General features: G+C 46.8%; 1 protein-coding gene across 1 annotated transcript in view; it reads left to right on the top strand.

Annotated features, from left to right (window-relative positions):
• The window catches only part of TTYH2 (tweety family member 2), a 72,499-nt gene extending 63,242 nt beyond the window's left edge, over positions 1-9,257 (top strand). The window contains exon 14 of the mRNA XM_040330984.1: positions 6,784-9,257. Coding sequence (XP_040186918.1) covers positions 6,784-6,855 — 72 coding nt within the window. The 3' untranslated portion in view covers positions 6,856-9,257. The remainder of the gene's footprint in view (positions 1-6,783) is intronic.
• Positions 9,258-13,406: the final 4,149 nt, after the last annotated feature.

Raw genomic sequence — 13,406 nt, 5'->3', positions numbered from 1 at the left:
GTTATAGCAGAAAAGGGGGCCAAACTCCATATTAATGACCTGGTCTTGGAAAGGGATGTTTAATCTGCTGATATACACTATATGGCCAAACGTTTGTGGACACACCAAGTTATGGAGTTCAGGTGTTTCCAGTGAAGGGTGATGGTAATCCTCCATAATACAAAGACATTGTAGACAATTATGTGCTTCCAACCTTGTGGGAGCAGTTTGGTGAAGACCTTTTTCTGTTCCCCCATGACTGTGCCCAAAGCATGATTGTATCCCCCACCCCTGGTGTCCAAAGCAAGATCCATAAAGACATGGTGTGACCAGTTTGGTGTGGAGGAACTCGAATGTCCTGCACAGAGCCCTGACCTCATTCCTACTGATCACCTTTGGAAAGACCTGGAATGAGCCAGGTCTTCTCAACCAACATCTCGGTAAAGACATGGTTTGACCAACTTGATCTGGAATATCTTGTGTCCTGCTCAGAGCCCTGACCTCAACCCCATCTGAACACCTTTGGGATGATTTGGCACTTTTAAAAAAAACTAGGTCTTTTTTTTGGTGCCCACCATGAGGTACAATGTGTCTCTTTTTTGGTGCCCAACGTGAGGTCCAATGTGTCTTTTTTTTTTTTCTGGTGCCCAACGTGAGGTCTAATGTGTCTTTTTTTTTTTTTTTGGAGCCCAACGTGAGGTCCAATGTGTCTTTTTTTTTGGTGCCCAACGTGAGGTCTAATGTGTCTTTTTGTTGGTGCCCAACGTGAGGTCTAATGTGTCTTTTTTTGGTGCCCAACGTGAGGTCTAATGTGTGAGCCAGGTCTTCACATACAACATCAGTACCTGACCTCACAATGGGGCACACATTCTCACAGATACACCCCAAAATCTTGTGGAAAGTCTTCCCAGAAGAGTGGAGAATTAGTTATAAAAGGGGAAACTCCTATTTTAACATCCATGTCCAAAACTTTTGGTCATATAGTGTATGTGGCTCTGATTGCTTATTGTGGGTCCCAAAATGACTTCAGTCAGTGTTGATCTTGGGGATCACCAGAATTTTGACTGTTCTGCACTTCCGCTTGGTGGATGGGGCTGGAATCCCCGGGCCCATGTCACATTGGTGTTTCATTGGCATTTTCTATAATGAAAGTCGCCAGGGAGGGCGCAGCGATGGAGCGATGACATGTGAGTTGGCTATGGAGTGATTTGGCCCTCATGGATGGGCCTTATGATATCTACAAGTTTGGAGAAGCACATTTAGTGTGTTTTCATGATGTGAGCTTTCATTCGTTCTTTGTATTATCTATGTGGCTTTGCTTTCTGGTCTTTCCAGCAATACTTCAGGTAAAGAAAGGGAAGGAAGGCAAGATTTGTTTTTCTCCTCTATAGCCCCTTTATAACAGCATGTATATGTCGGTAGGGTGTGCCTTAAACCCCAATCACAGCTTATATTCATCACTGTTTTGTTCTGTGGCGTGCTCCACCGATGCCCCCAGAACTATGACTGAGCTCACAGTAAAGTACTGAGGATCGATAGGCGAGACGACTGCAGTACTGTGCAGCCAATCCGACTTAAAGAAGTTATGATAACCTGTTAAGGGGCTCTGTCGCTAGAACAACCAAATTTAGCAACAGTTATTTATATAAATTGTTTCATATAGAATAAAAAAATTCACATTCGTATAAATTAATTCTTTGCAAATGGGGCAAAAAGAAATACAGCATTATGGCCACTAGATGGAGCAGACTATCATCAGAAAGAAGTATGCTACTCCACGCCACCTAGTGGCCATGGCGTAGTATTTTCTGCATTCACAGATTTAAATTGCAGAGAACATTTGATTTTTCGGTATTTTAACTTGATTAATTTAATGCAGTTGCAATGGCTGAACGACTACAGAATTTTTTTCATAAACGGTAAACATTTAGCAACAGCTATTTTTTAGAAACGGAAAAGATGGTACCTTCTGTACCTTTTAATTGAGTCTTCGACTTTATCCAAGAACTTTAGCAATGGTGTTTTTTTTATTGTTTTGTGTTTTTTTTTTTTTTGGGGGGGGGGGTTTCCACGGCACAGAAATGTAATTTCTATAGTAAAGTTTACAGAATATAAATCTGCTTGCTAATCCATCTTTTGTTTTTGCGATCGTGCTTTGGAGCTAAGTAGTGTGAAAAGTAAGTTGTCTCTGTAAGTCGTCTCTGTCCCTGGAAATGTGTGCCATGCCCCCCCCCCCCCTCTTTTTGTCTGTCTGACCTGTGAGGCATTGTGGCGTTTGTCTGAAACAAGATCTGTTTTAGGCTTATTTTATACCAGGCGGTGATAAGGCGCAGTGACTACAATCTACACAGCGTTTCTTTTTCATTTTATAAAGCTGTTTGAGCTTTACATTAGAGCCCCCCCAAACCCGCTTACATGAAAGTCCACATCAGAGTCCCCTCTTGCATCAGATTTACCAAATCAAATTGGTAGAGCCTCTTTACATATGAGTACCTCCTTACTTCAGGGTCCCCGTCAGAGTACCCATCGGAGTACCCCCCTTACATTATGGCCCACCCCTCCGCCGGAGTGCCCCCTTACATTGTGGCCCCCCTCTGCCGCAGTGCCCCCTTACATTGTGGCCCCCCCTCCGCCGGAGTGCCCCCTTACATTGTGGCCCCCCCTCCGCCGGAGTGCCCCCTTACATTGTGGCCCCCCCTCCGCCGGAGTGCCCCCTTACATTGTGGCCTCCCCCCGCCGGAGTGCCCCCTTACATTGTGGCCTCCCCCCGCCGGAGTGCCCCCTTACATTGTGGCCTCCCCCCGCCGGAGTGCCCCCTCACCATGTGGCCCCCCTGCCCTCAGCTTCTTTAGTCCCCCCATTCTCCAGGTCCCCCTGCGTCCTTCCTGGCTCTCCGTCTTCTCCAGTGTCCCCATGTCCTCCGCCCCCCCCCCCATGTCTCCCCGCGTCCTTCCTGGCTCTCTGGCTCCTCCTTTGGTCCTCATTCTATCCCCACATGTCCTTATTCTATCTCCCATGTCCTCCGGGTCCCCCTGTGTCCTCTCTGGCTCCTCCACCGGTCTCCCCCTGCCCCAGATCTGTCAGGTTGGAGAGCCGAGGAAGGAAGCGGTAAATCTGTTATTTACCAGCTCCTTCCTTTTCCAAATGAACAGAGTCGATGATCGCTGACTGTCCATTCATAACTGAGCATCATAAGCTGTGTTTACGATGTCTCAGTTTATGAATGCAGAGAAGCCTCTGTCTCCTTTCCATTCATCTTCAGTGCAGCTGAGGCTGCAGAGAAAGGGACTGGGGAATCTGTGTCCTTAGTCCCTTTCTCTGTCTCAAAGGGGAGATGTCAGGGGTCTGTTTAGATCCCTAATATCTCTGCAACCCCCCCCCCCCCAACAGGACTGATAAAATAATAATATTAAAAAGACTGGCATCGTCCACTCCCCCCCCCCCCCCCCCCAAAAAAAAAGAAAGCATTGTAAAAAAATATAACAGAAATATCTAAAATTGTAAAAAATACAAAAAAAAAAAATCTGACACATGTGACACTGACACTTAAAAAAAAAGTATCGGTAATCGGTATCAGTACTTGTACTCGGTCTTAAAGTGGTATCGGTGCAACTCTACTTTAAAGCTAAGGGGAGACATGAACATTGCACCAATCAATTCTCTTTCTTTTCTGCTGATTGCCGAAATGCGTTCCCTGCACTTTGCACACCGTCACTGCTCCTCACACCGCCTGATTAAATAAGTCGGTTGCCTCCCATCCCACATGAGGCTGCTTGTGATAGAACATTGTGTATGTTGACGACTCTGGTAGGGAAAGCCTATCTGAATTGCTTCCTGCCTCTGCTGTTCATTAGAGGACCCATTTAGCGTATTGCCGTTTAAGTGCCGCGGTGGGCTGTGGTTTTCCCGGCAGTTGGGATACTCTTATCGGGTTGTTGGGTGGACAGGTCTATTAGGAGTGATAGATCACCGGCAAGTCAGTAGAATGTGTCCAGCTTGGGTTCCAAACGGATACACAATGAATTATTCACAAGAAGGAAAACGCAATAAATGAACGATCTCCATCATTAGTGCCAAGACAAGGAAGTGTGATGGTTAGATAAGGAAGATTTGTTATTTTTAGGGTTTTGGGTATTTTGTATACATTTAAACTGCTCTCGTGGAAGAAAATGATCCAAATGTATTTCAAGACTTCAGCTGCTGGGGGTTTAGAAGCACCAAAGTAATATCAAGTGGAAGATAATGGACCAAAACAACCCAACAACTCCCCATTATCATGCAGTCTGAGAATAGACACACTGATGTCTGTCGCTACACCACAGTCTTGGCTTCCTCCCTAGCCCTGAAGAAGTGTCTTTGTGACCCCCCAAAACGTGTTGACTAGATCATCGGCTAGTCGCTATAATGGACAAATGTGTCCAGTTTAGGAGAAAACCGCTACATGATGAGTTACTTGTAAGTGGGGTCTCCATCATTAGTTCCCAGACAAGGGAGTGTGATGGTTGGATGGATAACATTTGGGGGATCCTCAGGGTCTTGGTGTACTTTGTAGGTGTTCAAAATGTTCTCGTGGAAGAAAATGATCCAAATGTCCAGCAAGACTTCAACTGTTGGGGGTTTAGGAACACCAAAGGAATAATAATAATTATAAGACAAAGGACCTCAGCCACCAGAATGACCCAACTCCCCCCCTATCATACAGTCTCGGAATAGACACACTGAGGGCTGTCACTACAACACAGTCTTGGCTGCCTCCCAAGCCTTGGCTTTGTGTACCCCAATACATGTTGGCTAGATCACCGGATAGTCACTATAATGGACAAATGTGTCCAGCTTGGGTGCAAACTCCTACATAATGAATTACTTGTAAGTGGGAGTGTAACGACACCCCGAGTATGAAACAGGGGCCTCCCTCGTCACCGGCAGTTGACTTGACCTCCCTTGTCACCAGCAGTTGTCTTGACCTCCCTCGTCACCGGCAGTTGACTTGACCTCCCTCCTGGTCACGAGGGAGGTCAGGTCAACTGCTGGTCCGGTCACAAAGGAGGTCCAGTCACGAAGGAGGTCCGGTCACGAAGGAGGTCAAGTCAACTGCCGGTGACTAGGGAGGTCAAGTCAACTGCCGGGGACTAGGGAGGTCAAGTCAACTGCCGGGGACTAGGGAGGTCAAGTCAACTGCCGGTGATGAGGGAGGTCAGGTCAACTTCCTCCACGTTCCATTCCCGAACACAAAGGCAGCTGCCGAACACTCCAATCAGCCGAACAAGAAACCCATACGAATAATTCTCCCCCCAAGTACGAGACGAGGCTCTGTGTTGAGGGTCAAGCAGGAATCAGACTTTATTGAAAGGAATACAAGTCTTATATACAGTAAAAGAGGAGGTGCATACCTTCTGCTCATATTACTCTGAAAATACACCTGTGACCAGAAACCTAATTTACATGAGCTAATTAACCAATCCCCTCATTGTTATGATAAATCAGGATTTCACTACAGGTCAGACTTGTCACCGAGCTTCACACAGAAGAGGATACATTATCATAAGTATAAACACAGGACATATTCTCACAATAGCAGGAGCTCCACTAGAAGTCGGCCCGTCTCCTACATTGTACAGAGGCCAATGTGATCAGCTCTTTCAATTAACATGTTGAGTTCAGAATCAAACAAACCAAGAATAACCAAGAATAGTCTGGGAGATATTGTGGATAAATATTACTGTCCCATTTAAAGTAATCCAAGATATATTTTCTCAATCACCCTGTGCCAGGATAGCACAGGGTGACTTAGACATAAGAGGTGCATGGGGAGCTAAAACAAGGGTATCCCATACTTTCCAAGGGATTCTGGGTTCCACAGCCCTCCCGTCGCAGGGAGTCTCCATCATTCGTGCCCAGACAAGGAAGTGTGATGGATAAGATATGTAGGGGTTCCCAGGGTCTCAGTGTACTTTGTAAATGTTCAAACAGTTCTCATGGAAGCAAATGATCCAAATGTCCTCCAAGACGTCAAACTGCTACATGACAAATTATTTGTAAGCGGGAAATGCTGAATGCAAGAAACGGGGTATCCATCATTACTGCCCAGGCAAGGAAGTGTTGATGGTTAGATGGATAAGATCTGGGGGTTCTCAATGTCTCGGTGTATTTTACGTATGTTCAAACTGCTCTCATGGAAGCAAACAATCCAAATGTCCTTCTAAACTTCAGCTGTTGGGAGTTTAGGAGCACCAAAGGAATGTGAATTAGAAGACCAAGGAACCCAGCCACCGGAATAACCCAACTTCCCGCTATCCTACAGTCTGAGAACAGACACTGCGGTCTGTGACTACACAGCAGTCTTGGCTGCCTCCCAAGCCTTGAAGAAGTGTGTCCGTCTCCCTGACACGCGTTGGCTTGTTTTATGATCTATTCACATATAAAATAATTTTAAATGTATCCAAGGGAAAAACCTTTTGGTGCACGCCTCTACTTGTTTGAGCGTTACGTTGGCCAAAAATAGTGCAGGTACTTTAATTTCATGCTTATTAAGAGTGAAATGGGCTGACCTAACGCGACGTCCATCAACTGATGAACACAACATACATTACTGTGTACAGAAGTGTGACAGGCACCTGAAGCCAACAATTCAAAACTGGTCCTCTTTAACAATCAGGCTGAAGTCCCTTTGTTAGATCGTAGAACCTTCTATTCATGTCTGGCCTCCTGAGTCTCATCACCATTATGACTTCTGTATGTTGCGTGTATTTTGCACATTGTGATATATTGTGTAACATTTTTTATTTATTTTTATTTTTTCTCCAGTACTCCCCCAGCATGAGGGCCACGTATCTCTCAGTGAACGAAGAACCAACCCCTATTTATGGGAACGCTTAATACCCGTTGTCGTCCTGCCCTCCCACGAAAAGCGACAGCCCCAACCGGTGGGAAATCCTTTAAATCCGGGTGTCGTAGAACCGGGGCAAAGAGCTCTCCTGAAACCTGGAACCTTCGTCAAAAGTAGGCGTCAAACGGGAGTCTGCATTATGTTCAAGTTCAAGATGCCAATGAATAAGACACAATGCAACCCGGATATTGCTCTTTTATGACACCGCAAGGTTTTATAAGATCTACAAAGCTGTTTACACACCAATATTGACCAAAAATAGTTTACAGCTTTCAACGTTGTCTGCAAGTGTCGGCGAGTGCGGTCTTGCCTCTTATTGCCACCTTCTGGTCAGTTAGTGGTAACAATTTTTTTATTTAAATCGCTGACCCTAAAATATTTACTTCTTAGAGAGTTTCTAGATAATTGTTAAATCTTTTTTGAACTTTTAGGTTCTTATTTAGGGCCCTTGTCGATGGGCTTTGGGCTTGTGTGGATGGCATGGATTTAATTTTAGATTTCATTGAATTTGACCTGAAGTTGACCTCCTTCGTGACCGGAAGTTGACCTCCTTCGTGACCGGAAGTTGACCTCCTTCGTGACCGGAAGTTGACCTCCTTCGTGACCGGAAGTTGACCTCCTTCGTGACCGGAAGTTGACCTCCCTCGTGACCGGCAGTTGACCTCCCTCGTGACCGGCAGTTGACCTCCCTCGTGACCGGCAGTTGACCTCCCTCGTGACCGGCAGTTGACCTCCCTCGTGACCGGCAGTTGACCTCCCTCGTGACCGGCAGTTGACCTCCCTCGTGACCGGCAGTTGACCTCCCTCGTGACCGGCAGTTGACCTCCCTCGTGACCGGCAGTTGACCTCCCTCGTGACCGGCAGTTGACCTCCCTCGTGACCGGCAGTTGACCTGACCTCCAGTTGACCTGACCTCCCTCGTGACCGGCAGTTGACCTGACCTCCCTCGTGACCGGCAGTTGACCTGACCTCCCTCGTGACCGGCAGTTGACCTGACCTCCCTCGTGACCGGCAGTTGACCTGACCTCCCTCGTCACCGGCAGTTGACCTGACCTCCCTCGTCACCGGCAGTTGACCTGACCTCCCTCGTCACCGGCAGTTGACCTGACCTCCCTCGTCACCGGCAGTTGACCTGACCTCCCTCGTCACCGGCAGTTGACCTGACCTCCCTCGTCACCGGCAGTTGACTTGACCTCCCTCGTCACCGGCAGTTGACTTGACCTCCCTCGTCACCGGCAGTTGACTTGACCTCCCTCGTCACCGGCAGTTGACTTGACCTCCCTCGTCACCGGCAGTTGACTTGACCTCCCTCGTCACCGGCAGTTGACTTGACCTCCCTCGTCACCGGCAGTTGACTTGACCTCCCTCGTCACCGGCAGTTGACTTGACCTCCCTCGTCACCGGCAGTTGACTTGACCTCCCTCGTCACCGGCAGTTGACTTGACCTCCCTCGTCACCGGCAGTTGACTTGACCTCCCTCGTCACCGGCAGTTGACTTGACCTCCCTCGTCACCGGCAGTTGACTTGACCTCCCTCGTCACCGGCAGTTGACTTGACCTCCCTCGTCACCGGCAGTTGACTTGACCTCCCTCGTCACCGGCAGTTGACTTGACCTCCCTCGTCACCGGCAGTTGACTTGACCTCCCTCGTCACCGGCAGTTGACTTGACCTCCCTCGTCACCGGCAGTTGACTTGACCTCCCTCGTCACCGGCAGTTGACTTGACCTCCCTCGTCACCGGCAGTTGACTTGACCTCCCTCGTCACCGGCAGTTGACTTGACCTCCCTCGTCACCGGCAGTTGACTTGACCTCCCTCGTCACCGGCAGTTGACTTTCATTCTTTGCATTCTCATGGACTCCGTATGGGGATGCAAAACTCACCTGATACAATCAAAAGCCTGCTGACACAAGCCCTTAATAAGATGAAGAGCAATGTTTAGTCATCCCTAACAACCAATGAGAAAGCAGCTTTCATTGTCCTAAATGCTCTGAACTGTTGAAAGCTAAAAAATCTGGTTGGTGGGCATGACTGGGCCACTTGTTAAATATTTTAATATGTGATATAGACTTCTGGCTTTTAGAATTTGCTCCAGTTGAAATGAATAACAATTGTATTAAGTCAAGAGAAGCGTGAACAAGGTCTTCTGTCTTGATGTAAAGAGACGGTCAGCGGCAGAAGCCCAGTTTGGCAGATCGCAGCGTCGCTCGTTGAACTTGGACCCGTCATCAAAGACCCTCCTGCTGAGCTGACCGAAGACTTCTATACATGCTTCCCTCTAATAAAGGAAGGAACCCCCGACACTGGTGCTTCTCCATGTATGATACTTTTTATTTGCTGTATTTTGTTACTTTGTCTTTCAGGAAAAGGATTAAAGTGGATCTTCAGCCGTTATTTTACATTTTTTCGATAAAGTAGGGAAACCTCTGTCAGGTTTTTACTGCTCATAAAGTAGAATAAATGTGTAGGGTGCCGGATCTCTTAGCCAGTAAAAAAAAAGACGTACGCTTGCTACAATGTGACATGGAGGAAGCTCGCGCCTGGTTACATGACTGTAACCACGCTGCTTTATTTCGTGGTGCGGCAAGGTCGTGCAAGGCTTGCCGCTTGCCAAACTCTCCCCACAATGCCAAACACTCAGCTTGCAGTTGTGTCGTGGTATTTTAACAACGAACCTCCTTCGAATTGAAAAAAAGACCAACTAAGATTCAGGAGGTGGCCGTATCACTTCAGTAGTAATGTCACTAAACCACCTCTGAAAAAAACGATCCACCGTCGAATGGTTTTCAGAGGGGTGGTAGAGCAGCCCTGCCCCGCCCCCCCCCCCAAACCCCTCAAAAAGGTTCTGACCCCTAAGCATTGTGGAGGGAATGGTTCTACTTTGGGGGCTCCTCTAGGAGTGGTGGCCAAAGGTCGGCTGTTTGTTCAAATAGGGGCTGGGTGCGCGAGGAGGAAAGAGCCAAAAGTAGTACATATAGAGTCCAAATTTTAGTGGAACCTCGGATTCCGAGTATTGCGAATAACGAGCGTTTCGCAATACGAGCAATATTTTTTTTTTTAAATCCTGACTCCGTGTCTGGCAAAACGAGCAGGATTCTAGCCTCTGCAGTACCGCATTTGGCCAGAGGTGCGGGGGCGCCAGAGCCATTCAGAAATATGTGTAAATATTCAGTTTCCAGGGGTTTCCAAGGGCAGCCAAACGATCTCAGAGTATTTCCGAGGCTCTCCGGCGCCCGCCACCTCTGGCCACATGCGGTATTGCATGCCATGGAACTCCAATGTGGAACAAATTTATTTTCATTTCCATTGACTTCTATGGGGAAACTCGCTTTGATAGGCAAGTGCTTTGGATTACAAGCATTCTCCTGGGACGGATTATGCTCGTAATCCAAGGTTCCATCGGTATTATTCAGATGCTTGTGTTTTATATAAAGTCAACGCATTTTGAGGATACATAGGGTCACCCTTCATCCAGGGCTCCAGATACTATTTGGCCTCTTTTACACGATCCGACCGTTCAGGTCCTCCTGTCAGTTTTGACGGCGGACCTGAACGGCCGCTCCATGCAGTCCTATGGAGAGTCGGATGTCAGCAGAGACATGTCCGCTGACATCCGATCTGGTCCGCCAAAATCGGGCGGATGGCGATACGTCCCCATCCATCCATGGCGAATCAGATCTGACGAAAAACGGACATGCTGTCCGTTTTCATCAGATCCCCCCATAGGAGCCGGCGGCGCTGCGCAAGCCCCTCCCCGCTCAGTGAGCAGAGAGGGACTTGTCATCCGCCGGCTCAGCGGATAGATCTCCCGCTGAGCCGGCGGATTCCGTAGCGGAGTGTGTGTGGAAGAGGCCTTTAAGCTTCTGGAGACCTTTTGAACCTTCAAAACTGTTTGAATATTTATGATTAGAGTGAGCAATTACTCTCCAGTATCCTTCCAATTTTATCAGTCCAGTCATTACTGTTCGGCAGTACCAAGTCCTGATGAAGGGGAACCTGCTGGTTGAAACACGTTGGATTTTTTTCTCAATTAAATTATGTACTCTGGGTGCGTTCCTCACGCACACCCCAGTTTCTAACTGTGTTCCCACTGGGGGAGACTTCATTTCACTTCCTGTCCAGGAAGTAGGGGGAATTTTCCCAAACGGGAAGCTGTAACGATATAAACCTAAAGGAAGTTCTGACTCTTCTTCAGTAAATGAAGCTTTAAAAAATAAAATAGTTTTTAGATCGAGTTCCAACCTATGAGATCAGCTACATGGACGTTTTTTCTGAATGCAACATTGTGTAGTCCTCCTCCATCAATCCTTCTGTGTCTCTTGGTGTGATGAGTGGACAGGGTGATCACGGACGCTCATCGATGGCGCGGTGGCTCTGCTGATCGTCACAGTTCCAGGGCCCCTGAAGCTGCATTGTTAATATTGTGACTACTTTTGTTTTTAATTGTGTTACTGAAGGAAACAAATAAATAAATGTCCATTTTTTTTTGGACAAGTGCTTTATTTTTTATCAACTGTCTTTCTCAACAACCCTCCAAATAAAAAATAAGAAAGAAAAAAAAAACGCTTACAGACTGAAAGTGGTGTGCTGGTTATTTATAGGGGGGGCGGGCTGTATTAAAGGATCAGTCCAACTAACGTTATCATTTGGGAAGAAATCGCTATGCCTGGGTGTGTATTTATTTAAAAACATTTTTTATATCTATCAGTTCATTAAAATTGCATGTAAATTCATTCTGTGAAAATGAGACAAAAATCAAACCTTTTCAGGAGATATTCCCTGCAGACCTAAAATGTTAATCCAATGATAAAAAAAAATAGGAAAATACCTCATTATGGTCACAAGATGGAGCCGAAAGGTATACTTATTCCCTATGCTACTCGGCACCATCTAGTGGCCATTATGTGGTATTTTCCCTAATTCATATTTTCTTGGCCTAGGATCGCACATCCCCCGGTGCGAATTTCCCGTCCGTTTTTCACAGCAAATTTTCTAAGCAGCTGTTCAGTTGCGATTTTGGATGCGGTTCAAATACAAATTTTTGGAGTCGTCGGACACAGGCGTCTTTAACATTAGCTGGTTGTTAGGGAGTGGGGCCGAGAATGCCGGCCGCTGCGTCCTTAACAACGGATGACTCATAAACTGTCAGCGGGGTTCCCCACTGACAGCTAAATGTAAAAAAAAATCTTGCCGGCAATACAATGTGGAAAAAAAAAGTGTGGGGGTTCCCCTCAATTCATACCGGGCTCTTTTGGGTCTGGTACGGATTTTAAGGGGAACCCCATGCCAAATTTTAAGAAACATGATCCATATCAGACCCTTATCCGAGCATGTATCCTGACAGACCAGGAAAGGCGGGGTGGGGGACGAGAAAGCACCCCCCCCAACCATACCAGACCCTTGGATCAGCGTAGGTTCCCCCCCAAGAACTTCAATAGGACAGGACAAAATGATGGCCAGACACAGCTCTGATTACAGAATGCTATAAAAAGATGAAGATACAGATGTTGGTTTATAGATACAGCTCTGTTTACAGAATGTACATGGAGCTATTAGATGTGCAGAACACACATGCTAGCCATAGACACTGCTTTGTCTACAGAATGTTCACAGAGAGCAGGACACAAATGTTGGCTGTGGACAAAGCTCTGGTTACAGAATGTTCATGGAGAGCAGAACACAAATTTTGGCCGTAGACAAAGCTTTGTCTTCAGAATGTTCAAAGAGCAGGACGCAAATTTTGGGCATAGACACAACTCTGTCTACAGAATGTTCATGGAGAGCAGGACACAAATGTTGGCCAAAGACACAGCTCTGTCTACAGAATGTTGCTGGAGAGCAGGACACAAATATTGTCCATAGACACAGCTTTCTCTACAGAATGTTCATGGAGAGCAGGAAACAAATATTGCCTGTAGTAGAGAAAGCTCTGTCTACAGAATGTTCATGGAGAGCAGGGCACACATGTTGGCCATAGAAACAGCTCTGTCTACAGAATGTTCAATGAGAACAGGACACAAATGTTGGCCATAAACAAAGCTCTGTCTACAGAATGTTCATGGAGAGCAGGACACACATGTTGGGCATAGACACAGCTCTGTAAACAGAATGCACATGAAGCTATTAGATGTGCAGGACACACATGCTAACCATAATCCGCCCTGTCTACAGAGTGTTCATGGAGCGCAGCGGCAGGACACAAATGTTGGCTGTAGACAAAGCTCTGTCTACAGAATGTTTATAAAGTGCAGGATACGATTGTTAGTGATAGACACAGATTTCTCTACAGAATGTTCATGGAGAGCAGGACACAAATGTTGGGCATAAACACAGCTCTGTCTACAGAATGCACATGAAGCTATTAGATGGGCAGGACACACATGCTAAGCATAATCCGCTCTGTCTACGGAATGTGAACAAAGAGCTTAAGGAGAAGAGGACATAGATGTTGGGCTTAGACACAGATTTGTCTACAGAATGTCCATAGAGAGTAGGACACAAGTGTTGGCCATAAACACAGCTCTGTCTACAGTATGTTCAATG

The sequence above is a fragment of the Rana temporaria genome, chromosome 12 (assembly GCF_905171775.1).
Source record: "Rana temporaria chromosome 12, aRanTem1.1, whole genome shotgun sequence".
Classification (NCBI taxonomy): Eukaryota; Metazoa; Chordata; class Amphibia; order Anura; family Ranidae; genus Rana; species Rana temporaria.
Note: the sequence above shows the minus strand (reverse complement) of the source record. Positions and strands in the feature narration are given on the sequence as shown.